Source organism: Trichechus manatus, unplaced genomic scaffold (genome assembly GCF_000243295.1).
Source record: "Trichechus manatus latirostris isolate Lorelei unplaced genomic scaffold, TriManLat1.0 scaffold00165, whole genome shotgun sequence".
Lineage (NCBI taxonomy): Eukaryota > Metazoa > Chordata > Mammalia > Sirenia > Trichechidae > Trichechus > Trichechus manatus.
Window position 1 is genome coordinate 2394728 of NW_004444101.1, and position 21291 is coordinate 2416018.

The 21291-nt window shown below is 61.3% G+C and overlaps 1 protein-coding gene across 1 annotated transcript in view; it reads left to right on the top strand.

The window, feature by feature from the left end:
- Positions 1-278: 278 nt before the first annotated feature.
- ESPNL (espin like) overlaps positions 279-21291 on the top strand; it is a 24868-nt gene continuing 3855 nt past the window's right edge. Inside the window, exons 1-8 of the mRNA XM_004386467.1 lie at positions 279-572; positions 1840-2030; positions 5748-5934; positions 7951-8133; positions 11939-12070; positions 18823-18937; positions 20057-20166; positions 21059-21250. Of these exons, the coding sequence (XP_004386524.1) occupies positions 279-572; positions 1840-2030; positions 5748-5934; positions 7951-8133; positions 11939-12070; positions 18823-18937; positions 20057-20166; positions 21059-21250 (1404 nt within the window). The remainder of the gene's footprint in view (positions 573-1839; positions 2031-5747; positions 5935-7950; positions 8134-11938; positions 12071-18822; positions 18938-20056; positions 20167-21058; positions 21251-21291) is intronic.

The window sequence follows — 21291 nt, forward strand, 5'->3', positions numbered from 1 at the left end:
CCGCTGCCCCTTCTCTGCGGCCCCTGGCCATCGCTCCAGCCCTCCGTGAGGGAGTATGTGGGCAGGCTGAGAGCCCCCCCGCCTGCCGCCCCCCCACGAAGTTGCCGCCTTCCATCTGCCCTCTGGGCTGCTTATCGGGTAACTGGATCCGGGGGCTAGTGTCCACACCTGAAACAGGAAGCCTGGCCTGCGTGCGAGCGCCACAGAGAGCCAGCGGGGTGCCGGGTGCTGGGTTGCTGGGGTGTGGGGTGCGGGGTGCTGGGGCGGCCGGGCCGAGCATGGCGGAGCAGCGGGCGCTCGCAGCCGCCAAGCAGGGGGACCTGGCCACCTTGGAGCGGCTGCTGGAGGACGGGGCCCTGGGTCGAGGCCCCACCGATGCGCTGGGTGCCGGCCTGGTGCACCACGCCGCCCGAGCTGGCCACCTGGACTGCGTGAAACTCCTGGTGCAGCAGGCCCAGCTTCCTGGCAACCAGCGGGCCCACAATGGGGCCACGCCAGCCCATGATGCTGCTGCCACTGGCCACCTGGCTGAGCTGTGCTGGCTTGTCCGTGAGGGAGGCTGTGACCTGCAGGTGAGTGAGTGCCCACTGGCCTGGGACAGTCACAGACCCCTGGGGAGTGCGGGAAGTGTGAACCCAGGAAGCCAGGTGCCCCAGCCCCAGGCCGCAGGGTCCTGCCACTCCTGGCCTTTTGTTTGCGCCCCTGGGGACAGCAGTCAGAGGGTCTGTCTCTGCATGGCCGCTGAGCTGGGTTTGAGTCCCAGCCCACCCCCAAACCAGCACACATTCCTTGAAAGCCCAGGCCGCCTCCCAGAGTGCCCTCTTATTCCCCAGCGAGAAGCCACCTGCCACTCTCCCACCTCTCCCCACACCATCCCCATGCCCCTCCACAAACAGGAGCCCTCTGCCTGGGCAGTGGGGGTCTTGCCCGTGTTCAGGACCCCTTTCCCTAATCAGGCCTGATCCTGGGACCTGGTTTCCAAAGCATCTGGGACGGGTCTGCAGAGAGGCACGCTGGAGTAGGAGCCATGGGCACCGTGGACAAGGCCCAAGGCAGTGGAGGGAGGACTGGGGGGCGGGAATGTTGTGGGGCAGGGGATGGGGGCGGCTGGAAGGGAAGGGTTGAACAGGCACCAGTCACCCTGCCTGGGCATTTCTTTGGGGCCCCGCCTGCCCGTCTCCCTCGTAGAGGCAGAGGACTCTCACTGTCTGTGAACCCTCGGGGGTCGTGGGCCAGCCCCTGACAGGACACCCCTCTCCCAGAGGCCAGAGAGGCCTGGTGGGTCCCTGGATGGGGAGATGGGGAGAGGTAAGGGCAGCATCAGCCTCTGAGCCTAGCAGCTCAGCCTCACGGCCTCTGCACTCCTGTTCTCTCTGGAGAACCCCAGAGGCAGCGGTGGGAACTGTGCCTACTTCCGGGTGTGTTCTGATCACGGGCCCTTGAGGACACCCAGGCCGGCGGCTAGGGGACATCGGTCAGCACCCCTGGTCTCCTGGGACCCGCAAAAGGCCCACAAGCCCGTCCCAGGCACCGTTGGCAAGTGGCGCCTTCCTGGCTGAGAGGAGAGTTGGGGCGGGCGTAGGTGAGCAGCTGCTGATCTGCGTTCGAGTCCCAGCCTGCCCCTTACCTGGAGCAGATGGCCCGGCTCCCTGCTTTGAATGCACAGTCCTGGTAGCAAGGCCCTCCCTGCTTGTGTTATGTAACAGGGAACCCTCAGGTCGGGATCGAGCAGTGTGGCCTTGTGGGGGCCCTCGGCAGCCACTCTGCCCACGGCAGTGTTGCTGGCTGGGACAGTCCGGCCTGCCACATGGCTCAGGGTCCCACTTTCGGCCTTGGCAGGACCAAGATGCCTCAGGCGTCTCTCTGCTGCACCTGGCCGCCCGCTTTGGACACCCTGTGGTGGTGGAGTGGCTGCTTCATGAGGGCCACCCGGCCACACTGGAGACGCTGGAGGGGGCCTTGCCCCTGCACCACGCCGCTGTCAGCGGGGACCTGACCTGCCTGAAGCTCCTGGTGGCCGCCCACAGCAGGTGGGCAGTCTGCACTGAGGAGGGAGGGCGGAGGGAGGGGGACTGGACTGGTGGCCTTAGCGGGGCTCAGTGCGGCTGGCACAGCATCCCCGGGAGAGGAGTCGGGAGCAGAGGGGGGAAGGAGCGGGGAGGTCTGGAAGGGCCTTGACGTCCACCTGGGCAGAGGGGCAGTGCAGGTGCAAGGCCAGGTACGGGAGATGAGGGTTTTTGATGTGAGGGGGTGGGACTAGAGTGGCAGGGAGAACAGCCAGGAAGCCGCTGGAACAGCCCAACAGAAAGGCCGTGTGATACTCGGGGGCTCCCGGCCCACGTGGGGACCGCTCAGGGCCATCTGGAACAGCAGCAGCCTGGAGACACCTGTGGGGCGCCCTCCAGTCTCGTGAAGTAAATGGAGGACTGAGGGCAGCCAGTCAGGCGGCCTGAATTGTGCCCTCGGCACTGGGAGCCCTCGAGGGTGGTGGCCCTGTGTCCACGTAAGCGGACGAGTGAGGAGGGAAGGCCAGGGCCAGGGCCAGGCCCGGCTGAGGCAGGTGGCAGCAGGACTCCCATCTCACCCTCAGCCTTCTCCAGTCCTTGCCCCAACACAGACACGCACCGTCGTCATGGTAATGGGCGCTTGTGAGGTGCAGGAGTGGGGGTGCTGGCCTCGGGACTCCGTTTCTCAGGGCTGCTTCCTGGAGAGCGGAACTTCCTGTCCACCCAGCCCTCAACGCCACCTTTCCCGTCACTGGATTTTCTCCTCAGTGAACCACCTGCCCCTCTATCTGCCTCTCCTTTCTGAGGGAGCGGTTTATCTGGACTGCTGGTGGCCCCGGCCGCCCCATTTGTTCCAGGCCAAGCCCTGAGAGCCCGGGTGTGGAGCAGCCCTCTCCTCCCCGGCCTGCGCGCTCTGTGGGCCTCCTCAGACGCCCAGGCCGGACCGCCCCACAGGGACTGCCACCATCAGGAAACCGGAGACTTCACATTCTCACACATACACTCCCCCCCCACACACACTCCCACACACACACTCACACATGCTCACACATACACATGTTCACTTCACATACACACACTCCCCCCCACACTCCCCCCACACTCCCACACACACGTTCACATCACACACACACGTTCACTTCACACACTCATACACTCACACGTTCACTTCACACACACACACACGTTCACTTCACACATACACACATGTTCACATCACACACAACCACTCACACACATGTTCACACACACACGTTCACATACATTCCCACACACACACGTTCACTTCATGTACACACTCAGACACACTCCCACAACACACTCCCTCACACACATTCACTTCACACACACACTCCCACACACACTCTCACACACAAGTTCACACACTCCCACACACTCACACGTTCACACACACACACGTTCACACACATACACTCCCACACACACGTTCACACACACACGTTCACACACATACACTCCCACACACTCCCACACACACGTTCACTTCACACACGTTCACTTCACACACATACACTCACACACACTCACACTCTCACACGCATTCATTTATACTTACACATTCTCGCACACTCAGTCACACACATATACACGTCCACTTATACACACTATTATACACATATTCATGTACACACACACACACTCATACACACAGTACACACTCGCACATAAACATACAATACACATTCACACACGTTCACTTATACATACTAACACACACATACACACACTCATACACACTCACACTCACACACACACACTCACACACAAGTTCACTTCACACACACACACACGTTCACTTATACTTACTAACACACACACACTCATGTACATGCACACACACACATATACACACGTCCACTTATAGACACTATTATACACATACTCATGCACACACACTCACACACACATACATACTCATACACAATACACACTCACACAAATACACTCAATACGTACACACACACACATGTTCACTTATACACACTATCACACACTCACATACACATATACACACACTCATACACATATACACACACACACTCTCACACTCACATAATACAAACTCTCATACACTCTCACACACACATCCTATTTCTCTATAAAAATGGGAAGGCCTGGTGCCTCTGGGCCCACATTCCCACCTGGCAGCACCCATTGGAGCCGAGAGGTGGCCACCCCTCTGGACCGAGTGTGGGGTACAGTTTGCCCCAGGCCCATTGACCCGGTCACCTTGGCCTCACCTGGAACTGTGCTTGATGCTGCCTGCCCCACACCTGGCTTGGGTCTGGCCTCCTGGGGAAGTCCGGTGACAGCTGACAGCCCTCTACCCCAGAGAGTGCACGAGGCCCCGCATTGCCCTGTGGGTGCATTCCGTGATTGATGAGCGGACCCCAGGCTCTGCGTTGGCAGAATGAGCTTGTCAGGGGTCCAAAGCCAGGGACTGCCCAAGTGACCCAGAGACCACCTGTGAGGGGCCCGCAAGAGGCCTCCATTTCCTTGGGACTCGAAGACGAGGAGGGTCTGGTTCTGTCAGGCCCTGGGGAATGGGAGAGGAGGGACTCACACCCCAGGCGCAAGCCTTTGAGCGAAGGTTTAGCGCTCAGGGCCTCAGTTTCCCCTTCTGTCAGCTGAGGCCTATGACTGCACTCTGTGCAACTGCACGGCTGCAGCTCCGCCGGGGAGGGTCCCACAGTCACTGGGACCCTAGTCGGAGTGGGAAATGGTTGTCGGGTGCTCATGAGAGCAGGTCACTCCCCCCAGAGGTGCCTCCCCGACCCTCTCCTGTACTGCAGACCCAGCCCCTCAGCACCCAGCACCGTGTGAGCGGGGTGCACAGGTTTTGCATCTCAAGGACGCCCAGGCAGCGCCGGTCAGAGGGGACACAGAGGACCCAGAGGCAGGGAGGGGACACGGGGGCCCAGAGGCAGGGAGCAGCCTTGGCCAGTGGGCTGGATTCTGTGTCTCCACAGGGACAACTGAAAATCCAGAATCAAGTCCAGGCCTGTGACCCTCTTGGGTTTAGAAAGATTGGTGCTGGTAACCTGGACCCAGAGGCCCAGAGGGAAGGAAAGAAGGAGCTGGGGGGGGTGGGGGATGCTGCCCCCAAGGCATGCTGGGCTGCCTGGGGAGCCCCGAGGGGGACCCCAGAACCTGAGGCAGCAGCAGTAGGAGTTAGAGAAGCTCAACCACAGTCAAATGTCCCATAATGGGCAGCGGTGGATGGCGACGCCAGGGATAGGGTCAGCTTGGGTAGAGGACTGCCCTCCCCTGAGCTCTACAGTGGCCAAGGGCAGAGTTGGGTACAAGAACCCCGAGACCCTGCTCTGGGGTGGGCTGGCCCTGGCCTCGTGTCCCGCCCACGGCGGCCCTTTTCAGAGTGGCTCCAGGCTCTGTGTGCTCAGGGCTCACCGGCAGGGGGCGCTGTCCCAGTTGCTGCCCCACTGGACTATTCAACCCACCGTGCAGACTAGGAAAGCTGCCCCTGCCGGCGAGCCCCGGAGCTCACAGTGTGATGGGCGTGGCGGGGCTGGGCGATGGGGTCAATGGTCCCCTCCGCCTTTCCCGCTCCTGCTGACCGTGGGCCGTGCAACCTGTGCGCCTGCAGGTGTCCCTGTAAGTGGGTGGGCGCAAGCAGGGCAGCCCTTGGCTAGCACAGCCCTCTCCCCGCTCTGCACCCCCTCCTGGCCCAGTGCCTCTGAGCCCCGCTCCGTCCCTCCGCAGCGGCGTGAACCAGAGGACGCTCAGTGGCGCCTCGCCACTCTACCTGGCCTGCCAGGAAGGCCACCTGCACCTGGCACAGTTCCTGGTGAAGGACTGCGGCGCCGACGTGCACCTGCGTGCCCTGGACGGCATGAGCGCGCTGCACGCCGCCGCAGCCCGCGGCCATTACTCGCTCGTGGTCTGGCTGGTAAGAGGGCGCCCGGCTGGGAGGATGGGGTCCTCGGAGCTGCCTAGGAGCCCGCAGGGCCTGGAGCTCAGGCTGGGCCCCACCTCTGGGTCTCAGTTTGTCCGCCGGAGGCGTGGGCACCCACAGGGTTGTTGGGGGACAGATGAGCCCGACGGCAAGGCCAAGAGAAGGGGGCTAGCGCAGGTTACCAAGCCCCTCGTGCACCAGGCCCGGGCTGGGCGGCCCAGGGGCCCACTGCTTTCACTACTTCATGGCCCTGAGCTGTTCCTGAGCGACTGGCCGGGGTCTGCAGCCCATCAGAGCCCCGTGCAGGGCTGTGGGGCAGTCCACCTTCCACCCCTGGGGCCCCACTCCCCCAAGAAGTCAGGGTGGGTGGCACCACAGGGGCTCGATTTCCTGTGTCCACTACCGGCCATACCTGGCCTGGGCCCCCCATTGGACCTGGGCCCCTTGGCCCTTCATTCAGGCCACGCCCAGCCAGCGTCCCCCCACCAGACCCATAGAGGGGCCATTTGGGCCTCTTTGCTTACGAAGACCCAACTGACAGGTAGGGGTCAGCCTCCCCAGGAGGTGGCTGGTCAAGGGGCCAGGCCCACAGCAAGCTCCAGAGAAGGACACACACTGGCAAAGGCGGGAGAGCCTGGCTGCTAGGCAGGGGTGGGGTGGGGCAGGCTGACCGAGGCTGTGGGGGACCCTGGGAGGCCCTAGGAGGCCATGGGAGGCCCTGGGCTCTTCCTGAGGACACTGGGGAGCCACTGGAGGGCGCTGACCTGACTGGTGGAGACCTGACTGAGAGCCATCTGCTCAGAACCTCCCACCCTTCCCTGCCTTCCCCACCCCACAGCTGTACCTCCACAGGCGGGGCTCACTCCCAGGCCGGGCTCACTCCCAGGCAGGGCTCAGGCCAGGCTCCAGTCCCACCGCAGGGCCTTTGCACGTGCTGTGCCCTCTGGCTGGCATGCAGCTGCCCAAGAGTCCACAATGCGCCCCCGCCTTTAAGATGGTACTCTCCCACCCGCACCCCAGCACTCTGTCCCCTCTCCTGCTTGCGACTCTCCATGATGCCACTACCCGGCAGACCGTATATCTGACTTCCTTATCTCGTCCACTGTTCATTTCCACCCCTGGAAATACAAGTCCAGGAGCTCCATGAGGGCAGGGACACTGTCGGTCTGCTGCATTCCCCAGGCCTGGTGCATAGTGGGTGCTCAGGAGGTGTTTGTGGGAGGCGGGGGGCAGGGGGAGGGAGGGAGGAAGGGAAAAAGGAAGGAAGGAAGGGAGAGAGGAAGAGAAGGGAGGGAGGAAGGAAGGGACTCCCTGTGGCCTCGGGATGGAGTCCAGCCCCTGGCTGTGGCAGCTGCCTCTGGCCTCCCTTTGCAGAGGACCTTCCAGGCTGCCCTCAGCCCTGCGGCACCCTTAGCCCCACCTTGTGTGCTGTCCCCCTCGTGTAGCTGCAGCAGGTCTGGGCCTCAAACCCACATCCCCAGGCGCCGGATCAGGGCTCCTACACGGGGTTGGTGTGCTGAAGCTGTGTTCAGGGAGCAATCAGGACTTCTTCTGGCACCAAGGATGTCCCTCCCTCCTTCCCTCCCTTCCTTCCTTCCTTCACCACAATTGGGGCCCCTAGGTGCCAGGTGTGGGTGTTTTCACTGGGGACATGAAACCAGCCCCTGGGGGTGTTTGGTTTAACATTCGGGCTGGGGCAGATTTAAGGACTCTGAAGTCTCCAAATAAAACATGTTGAGGCTCACTGCACCCCCACCGTGCGCCCTGGCTGTCACGCTGCCCAGCAGTTACAGAGACAGGTCCAAAGAGCCGGCTCTGTCCCCTGAGATTCCTGGGGTGTGGGGCGGGGGGGCGCTTGCCTCCCTGACAGGCACAACTTCTGCTCCAAGCCCCCTCCCCCCTCCCCCTTCCCCTGCCCTGCTCTCCCCTCCCCCCCCCACCCCAGAGCCATCTCCCTGCTGCGTCCAGCCTCGGCCTGCTGGCCTGTCTCCCTCTGCTCCTCCTTACCAGGTCACATTCACCGACATCGGCCTGACAGCGAGGGATAACGAGGGGGCCACAGCCCTCCACTTTGCAGCCCGAGGCGGGCACACACCCATTCTGGACCGGCTCCTGCTAATGGGCGCCCCTATTGTGAAAGACTCCTGGGGTGGGACCCCGCTCCACGACGCAGCTGAGAATGGGCAGATGGAGGTGAGGCGGGTGTGGGCAAGGCAGGTCGTCGGGGTATAAGACCAGAAAATTAGGCACTGAGCGCTCGCTATGTCTGGGCCCTCACTACGTATCTCTCGATCCTCCCAACAGCCCTACAAGATAGGTGCTCTCTGTCCCCTTTCACAGATGGGTAGACTGAGGCTTAGCAGGCAAAGTCACTTGCCCAAGGTCAGGTGGCAAAACCAGGATCCAGACTCAGATCAAAACCAAAACCCATTGAGGTCGAATCAATTCTGACCCATAGCAACACTATAGGGCAGAGTAGAACTGCCCCATAGGGTTTCCATGGAGCAGCTGGTGGCTCTGCCGACCTTTTGGTTAGCAGCCTGAGTTCTTAACCAGTGCGCCACCGGGGCTCTGACTCAGATCTACCTGGTAACAAAACCCGGCTCCCGTCCTCGGTCCTGGGCTCCTGATGCCCGCACAAAACTACTGGCATCCCTACCTGCAGTGCCCTCGCTGGGTGGATGTCACGACAGTCTTCTGAGAATGGCACTTGGCTGCCAGGCCCTCGGTCAGGAGTGCCTCCCCTCACAGAATCGTGCTTGGGGGTGATGTGAGCTCCTTTGCTGTTATCCAGACAAACCTTGGGGCCCACATGGCCCAGTCTCAAGGAAGCAACACCCAGAAACCCGAAGTAGGCAGGGGCGAAGTCCAAATACTGAACAGCCCATCAGAGCCACACCCAGCCATCGAGGAGGGCCTGGGCAGGGGCCACCCGGATGCAGGCCTGGTATAAAGGCCACATCACATATAGGGACAACGCGTAGGTTTGCCTCTCTGCCTGTCCCATCCCGTCCTCAACAGCATGTTCCCAGACAGCACGTCAGTCCATCTCTGTGGAGTCTTCTGGGTTCCCCCTACTGTCCCCGAGCCCCCAGCGCCCTGGTCTGCCCCAGGGAGAGCCGTGAGACAGCTGCCCCAACCTCGGCTAGGGGGACAATTGTTTTTTTCACACTTCAACAGACTTTATTTCCTAAAGCAGTTTTAGGATTGCAGAAAAATTGTGCAGATAGTACAGCGTTCCCATAACCCCTCTCCTCGTGCACACGTTTCTCCTGTTATTAGCCCCTTGCGCTCTGTGATACATTTGTCACAGCTGAGGAACCAGTATCGCTACATTGTTATTAACTAAAGTCCATAGGCTACCAGAGCAGTCACTCGTTGTGTTGTACAGGCCTATGGTTTTGACAAATGGGTCATGGCACGTGTCCACCATTACAGCATCATACGGAATAATCTCATTGCCGTCAAAATGCCCTGGGCCCCACCTGCTCATCCTATTGCTGTTAGGTGCCCTCGAGTCGGTTCTGACTCAGCGACCCTGTGTACAACAGAACAAAACACTGCCAGGCTGGCGCCTTCCGCAGTCATTGCTATGTTTGGGCCCATTGTTGCAGCCACTGGGTCATTCCATCTTGTTGAGACTCTTCCTCTTTTTCTCTGGTGCGCACTGGTTCAGCACTCAGCTGTTAACAGAAAGGTCAGCAGTTCAAACCCACCAGCCTCTCTGCAGGAGAAAGATGTGGCAGCCTGCTTCTATAAAGATTAACCAAAACCAAAACACCAAACCCAATGCCATCGAGTCGATTTGTCACAGCCTTGGAAACCCTATAGGGCAGTTCTATGAGTAGCAATCGACCCATCGGCAATAGGGTTTATTCATCCTAGAGATCAAACCAAAACTCATTGCCATCGAGAGCAATTCCGACTCATACCGACCCTACGGGACAGGGTAGAACTGCACCATAGGATTTCCAAGGAGCAGCTGGTTGATGCCAACTGCCGACCTTTTGGTTAGCAGCCGAGCTCTTAACCACTGCGCCACCAGGGCTCCTCGTCCATAAGGGAGGATTTTAGTTGGAGGTGCAGCTCAGTATCTCATCCTGGGCTGAGATTTTGGACTGTTCCCAGCTGGAACATGAAGTGCCCCTGGGGTCCGTCACGTCAAAAAAGTGCAGTCCAGCAGCATAAAGTAGTTGGTGGTCCTTCCGGTCCTGTTGGGCGTCTTTCAAAGAATGTAAAGGAGACTTGGCTCAGAGTCCCACAGCCCTTGTCAAAATCATCTCTGAGTCTCTGCACTCAGGGCCTGAAGCCCCTTCCACTGCAATCTGCACCCTCCTCCCAAACTGCCCCCTCCCCTCGTGGGGGCCTCCCTGGGCCTCACCCATTCAGTCCAAGATGGCGGCCTCCCCGGGCCTCGCCCGTTTGGTTCAAGATGGCGGCCTCCTCGGGCCTGGGCTCATTCAGGGCAGGAGGAAGGGCCGGCCGGGAAGCCCTCCCCAGGCACTTCCTCTTACTTCTCCTAACCATAACGCTGAAGACTCCACCTGGGGCCAGGCATTCACGGCCCAAAGCGGGGAGTTGACCACAACCAGGTGGATCAGTGTTGACTCACCCCTGTGGCTGGGTAGAGTCCTCCCCTTCTGAGGTCCTCCTCCTGCTGGCTGAACAGTTGGGGTGCCATTAGCAAGGAAGGGGGAGCTAACAGTGTGTGTCATGTTGCTGCTTGTTAGTTGCTGTCAAGTCAGTTCTGACTTGTGGCGATCCCACGTGTGCAAAGTAGAACTGCTCCACAGGGTTTTCTGGGCTGTAAATCTTTTATGGAAGCAGATTGCCAGCCCCTTCTTCTGTGGTGCACTGGGTGTGTTTGAACCGCCAACCTTTAGATTAGCGGCCGATAGCAAAGCGTTTGCACATTAGTGTTATTGTCCCTATTTCTCAGAGTGGTTTAGTTCTATGCCCAGCTCACTGACCAGCAAGTAGTAGAACGAGGATGTGACCAAGGTCCCTGTGGCCTCGATGCCAGGCTCTCTTCAAGGGCCAGCCCCTCACAGCAGCTTCTCAGCCTCCTAGTGATAATTCAGGGAGTCCTGGTGACACAGTGGTTAAGTGCTTGGCTGCTAACTGAAAGGTCAGCAGTTTGAACCCACCAGCTGCTCCGCAGGAGAAAGATGTAGCAGTCTGCTTCCGTAAAGATCTACAGCCTGGGAAACCCTATGGGACAGTTCTACTCTGTCCTATAGACTCTATGAGTCGGAATCAACTCAACGGCAACGGGTTTGGTTTTTGGTTTCATTTCTAATTTAGCATTTATTCCCGGCCTGATGCCCCCACAGCCCTCTCACCCAACTCCTATCTGATGCACTGACTCTGGAGTGGGCGTGGGGGGGGCGGGGGGCCAATTGCACCTTTTACAGGTGGACAGCCTGCAGTCCAGGGGCAGTGGGTTCCTTTGGGTCTCAGTTTTCAGTTAAACTCAGCGGGTCCAAGGGAGCCGAGGCCCAACTGGAAGGAGCAGGCTGTGGGGCGAGGGGGTCAAGGGCACAGGGAAAGTCGGCTGAGTCCTGGCAGCCTGGGGCAGGGCTGAACCCCAGAGCCCCTGTTCCTTCTTGTGTGAGTCACACACCTCAGAGGGCTGCTGTAGGAACTGGAAGAGGCTCTGTGCAGAGTCCACAGCTGGTAGCTAGGAGGGCGAGGCCAGGTCAGATACCTGGTTGGGGTTGGCTCTGCCAACCCCCTGGGAGTTGTGCCTGGGCCCATTCCTTCAGCTCAGTGCCCCTCAGCCCCCATCTGGACAAGGGGAGTCAGACCTCCTGGGGAGGGGAGGGGTCACTGGGCAGGGCTCTGGGCTGCTTCCTGGACTCAAGTCCTGCCTCTGCGGTGAATGGGTGGCTCCTCAGCCCCCAGTGGCCTTCGTATCCCTCCTGGGCAGTGGGCCCTTAGTACCCAGGGACTCTCTGTGGTGTGTGCAGTGGGTCACACATGTGCTCTCCTACTGCAGTGTTGCCAGACCCTGGTGTCCCACCATGTGGACCCCTCCCTCCGGGATGAAGACGGCTACACAGCAGCAGACCTGGCTGAGTACCACGGCCACCAGGACTGCGCCCAGTACCTGCGGGACATGGCCCGGCCGGTGAGGATGGGGGTGGGGCGGGCCCCCTGCTGCCCCTAACATGTGGTTTGCCAGGAGAAAGGACCTGGCCCGGGGTGGCTGGGGCTCAGCTGGGGCTGCGACAGGGCCTGTGGCTCTGGCAGGGGCTGAGCTGGGCTGGGAGCTGGAATTTGGCCACGGGACGCCATTTTCTGGGTCACAGGGACCACACCTGTGACTCCGGGGCACCACCCTCCACGGTTATGAGGACACCTGAGGAGTGGGAGCAGGGCCCTGGATCCCTGTTGAGGCTTTGGGCTCTGGCTGTACCTCTGCTCAGCTGGTGACCGTGGTGCAAGCCAGGCCAGCCCCACCGGGTCCCAGGAAGACAGGGTTCTTCCTCGGGTGGGGCAGCAGGTTCAAGTCCTGGCTCCACCCCTCCCTGGGCCTGTTTCCTAGTCAGTAAGGAGGGGACCCAGTCTGTCCTGTTCACGCCTGGTCCCCAGCTCCTAGCAAGTAACAGGGCTCACCAAGTATTTGTTGAATGAACGGATGAGTGAATGAACAGATGAATGAGTGAAGGGCAGGTGAGCGAAGGACTGTGTGAGTGAATGAATGAGTGAATAAATGGGCAAGTGTGTGAACAAATGAGTGAAGGAACAGGTTATTGGTCTGTTTTCTACCTTAGCAGTGAAATAATTGGTTTTTGTTTTAAAAACATCCATATCTTATAAGATCTTCAAATGCACTACCGTTCAGATCCGAAACGGGAAAGTGGAATTAACAACACACAGAGGAGATCGCAGATTACAATACCTCCCGTGGTCAGGAGTTCAATTTCTCCATCTAGAGGCTAGAAGTCTGAATTCCGGCCACTGGTACTAGGGGAAGGTCCCTGTGTGTGCCTTTCGGCTTCTAGTGGCCGCCAGCATCCTGGGCACTCGTGGGCCTGTGATGTGTCTGCTTCCGTCTTCACATGGCATCTTTCCCTCTGTGTGTGCGCCTCTGTTTTCCCTTTTTATAAGACACCACTCGGAAGTGATTAGGTTTAGGACCCATCCTACTCCAATGTGACCTCGTTAACAGAGGAAAACCCCTATTTCCAAACAAGGTCACATTCACAGACACAGCGGTTAGGACTTCAATGTATCTTTTTGGGGGACACAATTCAATCCAAACAGCTCTCTTCACCGGGGAGTCCCCAGCCCCACTGGGCTGTCTCTGCAGTCTCCTCATGCCCCCTGGGCCAGGAGCCCCCTCCCCTGCTGCTCAAGCTGCCTGCCCCAGCCTGCGGTGGCCCGTCCTCCAGGTCTGCATCTGGGTCACACCTGCCCGGCACTTGCAAATCCAAACACTTAGCTTTTGAGGCTAGTCAGTGTGCCCGCTGTGAGTTTTGTTGGGAACTCAGGGTTAGGGATGGAAGCCTCCTTCTTTCGTCTTCACTGCAAGGAGAGGGAGGTGCCAGGTGGCTGCTGGGAAGTGCTGTGCCCCATCTGCCTGGTGGTGGGGGTTGCTTCAGTGCTGGTGAACCACCAAGCCAGCTTTGAAACCGTGGGAGGTCCAATCCGACCAGCCACTGCCAAACCCACTTCACGGAGCCCGGGGCTCCTCGGGGGCACCCCTGCTGGGGGAGGACGGGGGAGGGAAGGATAGGCCCCCACCTCGCTCGCACTGCGTGTGGAGCAGGGGTGCCAGTCTCTCGCCACTGGCTGGGAGGCCCCTGCACCCCCAGGCCCGCTGGGTCCCTGCTCAGCTGGGAGGGCGGCTGTCAGCTGGGGGCCAGGCCGGGGGAGCTGTGCCCGAGTGCAATATTGATGGAAACGCAGTACCCAGAGGTCGCCACACTGGCCTTTTCCCGCTGGCCTGGGAGGAGCTGCTGAAACCTGTCATTGTCCCCACGACAGAGCGACCGTCTCTGCCTCCAGTGGACTTGGGAATGGACTGGACGGGTGGTGGCGGGTCTGCCCCCTGGGAGGTGCGCCCTCTGGGATCTGCGGGACCTCAGGGCAACCAAGCCCAGCCAAGCCTCCTCCCTCCCGCTCCCCATGCCCCTGCAACCTTGCCAAATGCCTCCTCCTCCCTGCGCTGGTACCTGATCTGCACAGTGAGGGGGTGGGCTTCTCTGACCTGGGGTGGGGCAGGAGCTAGAAGGGCCACGGAGGCAGCCCTTCAACCCTGCCTCCGCAGCCTGCCTGGGCGCTGAGCTGTGGCTGTGGTGCCAGCTCTGAGTTCGGTTCTGTTGGGCAGTGGGGCCTGTGCCGGAGCCAAGCCCACAGCGTCCCTGAGGCATCCTGCTCACCCTCACCATGTCCTCACTCCCACATGGGCTACCCTGGGCCCCCAGGCTGCAGCCACCCTGCAGAGCGGGCGGTGGGTTGGTGGTGGGGGTGTGGGAAGGGAGGCTCAGGAAGAACCTGGGCTTCAGAGGTGGGAGGGCAGGTTGGAGCCCGCTCTTCTGGCACCAGTAAGCCCTGAGCAGCTGAGCCTCAAGTGTCTCATCCATAAAATGGGATCGAAGAGCAGATCAAAGATTGGTGTCAAACACCAGCAGAGCCCTGGCATGGTGGCCCTAGTACGGGCTACTTCCCTCCCCTGGGTCTGGACGGCCCCTGTGGTCCTTGTCAGCTGCCGTCGATTCCGACTTATGCCACCCTCACAGAGCAAAGCTGCCCCGTAGGGTTTTCTTGCCTGTAATTTTTATGGAAGTGAGTGCTGGGCTTTTCTTCTGCAGTGCCACTGGGTGGGTTTGAACTGCCAACCTTTTAGTTAGCAGCCTATCACAAACTGTTTCCACCACCCAGGCTCCTGGTGGCCCTTAACCCAAACCAAACCCACTACCATCATGTCTATTCCAACTCACATCAACCCCATAGGGTTTCCAAGCAATCTTTACAGAAGCAGATGGCCACATCTTCATCCTGCACAGGGACTGGTGGGTTGAATCGCTGACCTTTCAGTTAGCACTTTAACCCCCGTGCCACCAGGGCTCCTTCCAGATTTTACAGGTGGGGAAACTAAGGCCCAAGGCCAGGCCAAGGGACTCTCCCAGCCGTCTCCTCCCCCAGGCAGGGGCGGGGCCTGGCCTTCCAGCCAGTAACCGAATCTCGGCATTGTGGTGTCGCTGATCCCTGGGTCAGGATTTTCTCAGCCTGGGTGCCGTTACAGGCCTGTAACCCGGTTCAGCATGTATAATGCATGGCTGACATGCCGCTGCTCAAATCTCACCAAAAACGCAGGAAAAGAGAGCAGCCAGGGGAAGGCGCCGGGTAGGGCCAGCGTGGCCGTCACCCCCGGGGTGCACCCAAGCCCGATGCCTGGGCTGGGGGTAGCACGGACCCCAGGACCCCCAGGACCGCAGCCTGGACCCCGCCGCTCCTTTGGCACCTCCGTGTCCGCAGCCTGAGGGTATGGGGCACAGGGCCCTGGTTTCTCTGTCACCTGGGACACCACAGTCAGACTCTGGTGTCTGTTAGGATTCAGAGACATCATCCTCACGCTAGTGGTGACCACAGCGCCGTCAGCCGAGCCCCGCACGTGCCAGGCCGGCCCAGGGTGTCCAGGCTTCCGTCCTCCACATCTTTCCCTCTGCTCTGTAGAGTTCTTCCTGAAGACAGGCCAGGAAGGGAGGCTGCGGTGGGGGCAGGAGGGCAGGAGTGCGTGGGGCCAACGTCCACTGCCCTGCGCCCCGTGCCCACTCTGCCTCCTCCATCTTCCCCAGATGAGGGGGCCGCCGCCGTCCTTGCCAAACCCCTCGTTCTGCCCTGGGGGGTGGAGGGGAGAGGCACTGCGAGGCGAGGCTCTGTCTAGGCTGGGCAGGGGGCAGGGGTGGCCGTCAGGTGGCCCTGCTGGCAGGGGGCCCACCGGGGCTCGGTCCTCTTCTGGCCACGTCTGACAGTCTGTCCCTGGCTTCTCTGTCCACACTTCTGTCGGCTCTGGGGTTGTTAACACTAACCAGTCAGCCTATTACTGATTCCTGGTGCTGGTCGGAGGCCGGGACTCCCGGGTCTGAGACCAGACCAAACCAAGACAAGCCAGCTGCCGCCAGTAAGTTCCAACCCACAGCGACCCCATGCGTCACAGTGAGAACTTCTCCAGAGAGGTTTCTCGGCTATAATCTTTATGGAAGAAAATCGCCAGGCCTTTCTTCTGCAGGGCCCCTGGGTGGGTTCAAACCATCAACCTTTAGGTTAGTAGTTGAGCACAAACTGTTTGTGCCACCAGGGACTTTATTTCAACAGAGCAGGGAGCGTTAGCTCTGCCTTTGTTTCACCCCTTGCCCCCCAAGTCCCAGGGTGGCCCAGAGGGGCGCTGTGCACGCAGTGGGTTGTGGAAGCCGAGGAGCCCTGAGCCCAGGGAACCCACCCTTTTATAGCAGACAATAAGCGAGTTCTCTTCCCTAGGGGAGCTCCCAGCAAACACAGTAAAGAGTGGTCTGGGGTTTGCATTCTGGGCAGGTCCAGCACCACACATAGAAGCCGAGACCCCACGGGGCTGCCCCTCCCCCAGACCGCTCCCCCACTCCCAGGCCCACCCACCTGCCTTCCCTCCTCTGATGCCACTGCCGAGGCCTCTGGGCCAAAGGACCGAGGGGCCCTAGGGCCTGCCAGGAGCTGCCACATCCCAGCGTGAGGCCCTGGGCAAGCCTCTGCCCTCTCTGAGCCTCGGTTTCCCCATCTGTGCCCAGGAGCTGTACTGGGGTGGGGAGAAGGATCCCTCTTGGTGGGCTGTCTTCCAGAAAGGGCCTCCTGACAGGGAGGCTGTGACTCAGGGCTCTGGGGTCCCCTGGGGTCTGCTCTCCTGGTCCCTGAGCCATGTAAGGGATCCCACGCCCCAGCCCAGGCCCGCCTGGCCACCCGACACCTCAGCCTTCAAATATTCATGCGGCCATGAGGCTCCGACCGCCTCTGCTCCAGGGGCAGCTGCTGCGGCAGCCCCCCGACGCCGACGGCTGCTCCTCTCGGCTCTGCACCTCTCAGCGCCGCACCTCTCGGCTCCGCACTGCCGGGCTGAATCCCTGAAGGAGTGAGTGCGAGATGGCGAGCTTAGGGTCCTGGGCAGGAGCGGGGCGAGGGGCTGTGGCGGTGGGCGTAGACCCAGGGCTCTCCTGAGGGTACCCTGGCTGGGGCGGCCCCGCAGGCTGCCCTCCTTGGAGGCCAGCAGCCTCCTCGCCGAGAGGCGTGACCTCGCCTCAGCAATGGGCAGGGGGAGGCTGGGAGAAGCCAGGGCCTGGTCACCTTACTAAGAATTCCAAGAGCACTGGACCAGGTGGGCGGTGGCCTCTGGGCACCATCCCTGTGTCACCTACCGCCCGACCTGGCCTGGCCACACGTGCCGAAATGGGGGCTGATTTGGCCAGGTGCCCTGCCCCTGCAGGAATCTTGGCACCAAACTGACCCCCCTAATTGAGGGCCACCTCTGGCTTTCACTGCCCCCTGGAGGGAGAGGATGGGCGGCTGCAGCCTGATCCCCAGGGTGGACTGCTAGGAGCGACAGGAGCAGGCACCACTGGGAGCCCAGGCGTCGCCGTGGAGAGACTGGGGCAGGCCGCTCCAAACTTCCTGCTGTAAAGCTTAAAGCAGAAGGTGGGGCCAAGAGCCTCTTGGAGAAGCAGGGAGGCGGGAGCGAGGGGGGCACCATGACCAGCCCCTGCGCCAGAATGCCTCATGATGGGGACGGAGCCAAGGCCCCTCCAGTCAGGGCCCTTTGAGCTGCCCAGTGGTCAGTGGCTACAGGGGGTGATGAGGAGGTGCCCAGCACCAGCTCCTGGGGGCTGATCTGGGGGGCTCTGTGCCTGGTGGTCCTGGGCCAAGTGCTAGCCTTGGCCCTTCTTAGCGTGGACCCTGCATGGTGGGCCGTGAGAACGGCGTTCCCACCCTGGGGCAAGCTGACGGCCACGCAGCCCTGCTTGTGGGTTGAAAAGCCTCACGAGTTCGTCAGCTTCCCCTACACCCAGGGGCCAGCAGGCCACTCTGGGTGGCCACACCTCTGGGGGTCCCAGCACGGCTGTGGCACCTACCCTCCACTCAGTGGGGGGGACACGACCCTGCCGGGGCTGCGGGGCTGGGTGGGGACATCTCTGAGAAGGCGGCTGGGCCAAGGGCAGGGGCCCACGCACTCAGTGTGGCCTGTGCTCCGGGCCTCGGGGTCCTCACCTGAAAGTGGGGTGATGCCCTGTGGCCTCGGCTGCTGGGCACATCCCCCCCCCACTCCTGGTCCACTGCTGTCTACCCAGAGACACCGACGGGTCACAGGGTCAGGAAGAGGGGCTCTGAGGGTTGATCTCAGCACCGTCGGGGACAGTCAGGGAGCGGGCGCGTGGTGTGTGTGTGCGCACATACATGTGTGCATTGCATGCATGTTGCGTGTGTGTGCATGTGTTCGTGCACATCTTGTAAGGCCAAAATGAGGTGCAGGAAAGCCGGACTCCAGCCCCTGACCCTGCACCCGGAGCTGCTGTTTACCTTGCCTGGGGTCGGGTGTGGGGGACCCAGAGCCAAGCTTCAGGACAGGGGATGTGCAGCCAGTGGAGGGGCGTGGTGTGGGATAGGGGGACACAATTAGCAATGGCACCCAGACTGTGGGGGTGTTTGGGGAGCCTGTCACCCAGCGTGGAGGGGGAGTGGGGACAGACAGGAGAGACAGGACCCGGGGGCTCCTGCTCACGGCCCTCCTGCGTCCTCCCCAGGGAAGCTGGCTGGGACCTCAGCCTGGCAGGACCCCCATGCCCCACCTGACAGAGCTGGGAACAGCCAAGGCCCCACTGGGCTCTGCCGACTAGGCCTGTCCCCCCGCAGGTGCCGCTGCTGAAGACTCCCCCGCCGCCACCTTTCCCCCCTCCCCCGCTGTCGGCCGCCAGGCACTCCCCGGAGGAGAGACGAAGAGAGGGCTCAGAGCTCAGGAGCCCCAGCCGTAAGCACACCGTCTCCGGGCAGCACTCTGGGGTTGAGGGTCAGGCCCTGCAGGGGGGTGTGTGTGGGGTAGCTGAGCACACAGGACAGGTGGGTGGGCCCCCTCCACCACCGTCCCCTGCAAACGTCCTCCAGCGTTCCTCTATGGTCTTCTTGGCTCTCTCCGGCGAGACATTCTCCACGGGGAGCGTTTCTAACCCCCGCCCCGCCCCTTGCCCAGACCCCGCCCAGCCCCCGCCCAGCCCCGCTCTCCTGCCTCTGCACTGGCTCCCTCAGAGCCCGGGGCCTGGCCTCTCTATGGGCGACCTTGCACAGCTTCGTCCCCTCTTGCGGTGTCTGCTTGGACGAGGTCCCTCGACTACGCCCCCTTCGGGGTCTGCTGCTGGGACCCTGGCAGGTTTCGTGTCCGTGGCCAGCCTGGGCCAGTAACCGGTCCTCAAACTGCAGGTCACCGCCCGTTCGGGGGTGTGGCCAGCATTTCTGACAATGGAGTGAGTGGAACAGCATGGAAATACCAGCCGGCATCCTATGGAGCGAGGGCGAACACTCTTCAGGATACATGTTTTAGTTACACACTTCACACATGTGATTTAGCTACATGCATCACACATGTTTTAGTTACATACATCACACGTGCACGTGCGTGCCTGTCTGGGGTGTGAGGCAGAGTTGGGGCAAAAATACCCAAGGCGTGCACGTGTGTATGTGTGCATATGTGTGTGCCTGCACGTACTCGTCCCTGGTGGAGGGTAAGGGCACCGCGCCTTCCTAGCTCCTTTCAGGGAGGGGCCGGGCAGGGCCGTGGCATGGGGTGAGTGGTGTGGGGAGGGGGTAAAACACAGATTCGGCTGGTCCCATTGACCCCACAGAAAACGCCCAGGGACGTGTGAATCCACCCGGGGCCCCAAGGGCACTTGGTGGAGGGCTGGCTGGGTCATTGGCTCTTTCAGGAAGGCCTGTGGCCTCGGGTCAGTAACAGGTGAGGCGCTCCTGGGGAGAAGCCTTGGGGGTGCTTTCTGTCCCCAAGCTGGGGGCCTCAGAGGTGGGTATTTATCCTGTCCTCACTCTCCCCGCCCTTTCTGGAAGCCCCTGTGACTCAAGGCCCCCTTCTTTCCAGCAGCAGTGCATCTCAGCCCGACCTGGCCTGGCCAGCCTGACCCGCCTCCCCCCAGGGAGCAGACCTGCAGGGCCCCCCTGAGGGCCACCACCAGTGCCATGGCTGTGCCCCCGGTATGTCCCTGCTCTCCGGGTCCCCATCTCCCAAGTTCCCCTACCGATGCCAAAGCCCAGCCGGCCTCTCACCGTGTCCCCTTAGGTGGGCTAAGGGTCACTCTGGAGCAGCCCAGGCCCTTCCTCCTGGCAGGGTGGACCCCAGGCCCTCGCAGACTCCGGTGCCTCTGCTGGCCCCTGAGGACGCCCCCGGGTTCTGAGGAGAGGGGAATTTCAGGGCAGTGAGCCATGAAGCACGTCCCAGAGATAGGCAGTTTGTCACCCCATCATAGAAAATGTGGGTGCCCTTCTCTGTCATTACGAGGAGCCCCAGCCCCTCACCCTGACATCTGAGCTCAGGGTGCTTCACGCTCCCCTGGAAGCTGTCCTCCTCAGCGGCCCCCAGGCAGCCCTGGGACCAGCTGAGGAGGCCTGTTCCCCTTTCTCCTCCCTCTCTTCTGGGGCATGAGAGAGACCCATATAAATCCTGCCCAGCCTTCCCCAGAGCAGGTCGGGAACTCTCAGCGAAATGTTTTGTGCTCTAGTGAGTTTGGGAAACGCTGCGCACAAGTCCTCGCGCTCAGAACTGGCCGCCAGACCTTGACTATGCAGCTGTTGCCCAGCCATCGCCACGGCGTGCTGGGAAAGCCTCTTCCCGGCCGTACACAGGCAGGGAGGAAGGATTACTGGTTGCCTCTCTCAGTCAGCGACCCCTCAACACACCTAGGCTCCCCCACGCGAGGGGCACGGAAGGTTCAGCCCGGCCATGCCCTCAGGGGGTTCACACTATCAGTCTGGGGGCTGGGGGGCTGTCTGAGGTCTCCCCTCCGCCCCTCCTCCCCGGACTGCCCCTCCCCTCCCCGGGATCGGGTCACCAGAGACCCTGCAAAGCGTGACCCCCGCGTACGCACAGGGGGCGGAGACGGCGGCAGACGGCCCGGACTGCTTGGCCGCGCTGCAGCTGGAAGGGCTGCGCTCGGGTGACCTGGACGGGCTGGTACCCACGCGGGACGAGCGCGGCCGGCCCATCCCGGAGTGGAAGCGGCAGGTGATGGTGCGGAAGCTGCAGGCGCGCCTCAGCGCCAAGGGGGCGCCTGAGGCCCAGGTGGGACCCGGGGCGAGGCCGGGCGAGAGGCGTGGGACTGG